Source organism: Cupressus sempervirens, chromosome 10 (genome assembly GCF_028749045.1).
Source record: "Cupressus sempervirens isolate cs-2001-9-10 chromosome 10, ASM2874904v1, whole genome shotgun sequence".
In the NCBI taxonomy this organism is placed as follows: domain Eukaryota; kingdom Viridiplantae; phylum Streptophyta; class Pinopsida; order Cupressales; family Cupressaceae; genus Cupressus; species Cupressus sempervirens.
The window spans coordinates 843,097,799-843,100,853 of NC_143127.1; the positions used below are offsets into that span (position 1 = coordinate 843,097,799).

The window sequence follows — 3,055 nt, forward strand, 5'->3', positions numbered from 1 at the left end:
ATTTGTTAAATCATTCAAAAGATTTAAAGAAGAAACCCAAGACAAAATATAGAGGGATGGAAATCCCACTTCTAAGGCCCATCATCAACCATTGCATTTCAATTATCTTTAATATTGAAGAAAACCACAAAGTAAAATTTTAGCCTAAAGAAGAACAAACCTCTAGAATTCAGCAATATAACATAAAAAGAAAAGGCCAAAATGAATAAAACCTACAAATTAAACCATGGCTAGTGAAATAATCTTCACATTCTAACATAATTTTGCCTCGAGGAATTACAAGAGCAATAAAAGCACATGGGACTATAGTACCTTTCAATTTTGTAGAAATAACTACCTTGATAATATTAGCTACGGGAAAAACTTTCTTAAATAGAGATGCAAATGAAACCTGATGGTTCGAGTCAAATGAATCATATAATATAGAGGCCCCAACACCCTCTTTTGATGATATGGAAACCTACCTACAATAGGGAAGGTAGCAAGAGAGTATCTTGAAGTCAGAACACTTGACTTAGGAACCACCATAGACAGGGCCTTAAGTACATCAATCACACTATTAGAATCACACTGAGAAGAAGCATAACAAGGGAAGAATTTGACCAATCATTAAATCTAGTGGAGGTAAATATGTCAAAGATTACTAAGCATGACAGAGCATGAAGAGAATGAAAATTAGAATATACTAATTCATGCAAGATAAGATAAGATAAATTTATTAATGTCCAACAGGAGACCAACAAGGGTCTATAGGATTGAAAACTTACAGAACAAGAAGTAAAGAACCAGCAGACCACTAAACAGTGGTCGGGAAAGCAAACAAAAGAGAAAGAGAACCAGATACAAGACACAAACTAAGGGTTCTTCCTAGGCTGGAAGAAGTCCAACACTGAGGGATCTAGACCCAAGCGGGGGAGAGCATGTAGCTGTCTTTGAAATCTGCTGGTGGGATGATGCTAATGAAGATGAAGATAAGGATGAAAATTGTTTGATTTGGATGGAATGGATATTTTATTATAATAATCAATTTTTACTGAATCATATATTGTATTATTTTCTCACTTTTGTTCACTTTATTCCATTGATACTTATTTATAGGTTATAAAAGGCTCATCTTTCCAGTCCATTTCCAACATTTATCGTCCACCCTTTTTACTATAGAGTCTGACTATATTGTGTAGTAAAGCTGGCAACTTTCTACTTCTTTCACTTTCAACAGAAAACAACTTATGAAGTCTGTCTATAGTGTCCATTTGCAGTTAGCTTGTTCACCAATCATTCTTAAATACACATATTAAGAAAGAAATCAAGATTGTAAAAATAAGTCAAATTTGACTATTTAACACTTTTAGCATAAAAATAAAATCTAGTATATAATGTTTAAACAGTCCCATCTTAACCTAATATTCTCTTAAAATATTTGATTAAACATAATAAATAGACCCATTACAAATGCTTGATCCACTCCGGCTTCTACATCCAGGCTCAAAACATCATTCCCCAGCGTTATGCCCGATTTGTCCTCCTTTTGTTTAATCTGCAGTTCCATACACCGTTCATCAGCTTCTCGAACTAGATCAAGCCATGATAATAAGTCGAGGAAATTATTTTTCTAAATAAATAAAAGATACATGTGCAATGATATATCCGGAGGCACTGAATATCTTGCACGATGCCTTGCACAAAGATCCTTCTATTTGGAAATGTTTAGTTTCTCTGCTTCCATATACACATACGTTGGCCGTTGTTTTATTTGAAAAACCCAAAGACTTTGTAAGCCTACATGTGGGCTTGTTAGACTCAACTTGATCTTCTCTGAATGCTTCCCATCTCTTGCTAAAACTCCATTTCTGATAGATGCAAACGAGATGTCAAATACAACGTGGGGGAATAATATTGATAATAGTGTCTTAGGATAATTTAATACTTTTAGTCTAAGAATTAAACTTAGTCTGTGATATTTAAGCCGTTCATGAAAGAAATGAAGAAGAATACCAATACCTTGCGCCGCATTGTAAGAAGAAGTTGGCCTTCACAATCCATGAGAAGTACTTCGTTTTTTAGATTGGATGCATAGTTATCCACTCTGAAAACCAGATGTCCAGTTGAATCAAAAACAGTAAATCCATTGCCATTAAATAAGAGGGATTTCTTCCAAACTGTGAAGCGGATAGAAGAACTTGAACAGAATTTTGGATCGATAATAACATATGGAGAGGCCATGTAAGAATGAGGAAATACTTGAGACATCATTCGAGTTCACAAGTACCTCATAAACCAATGGGCAAAACAAGTGTAAGTCTGGTTCTTGCCATTCTAATATATATGCTTGAAAAGTACCAATTTGGCTTCATACTCATGACTCACTGGGTATGTCCTACAAACGTCATCTGTTTTTCTTCGCTACTGTGCCAACGTCACAACCTGTTTTGATCGTAATATTTATTTGAAACCAGCCTTCTTGGAGAAGGAATCAGCTATTGTTTAATACTGCTATGTTTCTAAATACACGAGGTTGGCATTGAGAAGGGATTCAGAGAATGGAAACTCGCCGCCTCCAGCCACGAGTCAAACACATGTTTGATACTGACTTTGAGATTCCGTCCACTACTATCCTTCTATTTTTTAAAACCCTAATTTCATCATGATCTGAAATATTTGTTTCATTCTTTTTAGAAAACGTTCTTACCAAGGACGCCACAAATTAAGTCTTATTTTAAGAGAGGAGGACGACTCTTGAAGAGGTTTCACTAATTTAACTTGGGTAAAAATTTATTAAGAGTCAATGGGCCCTTGGTCTACTGGTGAAGTTGAATGGCTCACAAAGAGCCTATTAGGGATCAAGTTTTGTTAAGTGCAAGACTCCGATGTCATAAGGGATGAGGCTGAGATTGTACCTTAGGTGATTTTGATGGCGAGGATGTCCCTCAGTCCTTGGCTCTAAGCCAAAGAGGTTTCAGGCACGAGTGGGCCCATATCGGGTTCTTAAAATGTCTATGTGGTGGCCTTCGCTGGTTGGTAGCTCGCCCCTCCTTGGCTCTAAGCCGAAGAGGCC

General features: G+C 36.2%; 1 protein-coding gene across 1 annotated transcript; it reads right to left on the bottom strand.

Moving 5' to 3' along the window:
• Positions 1–1,411: 1,411 nt before the first annotated feature.
• LOC149536616 (protein LURP-one-related 5-like) lies at positions 1,412–2,250 on the bottom strand. Its single transcript, XM_089805346.1, has 3 exons — positions 2,002–2,250; positions 1,632–1,850; positions 1,412–1,537 (listed from the first exon to the last, which is right to left on the bottom strand). The coding sequence occupies exons 1-3, from the start codon at positions 2,248–2,250 to the stop codon at positions 1,412–1,414; spliced, it is 594 nt and encodes a 197-aa protein (XP_089661472.1).
• Positions 2,251–3,055: the final 805 nt, after the last annotated feature.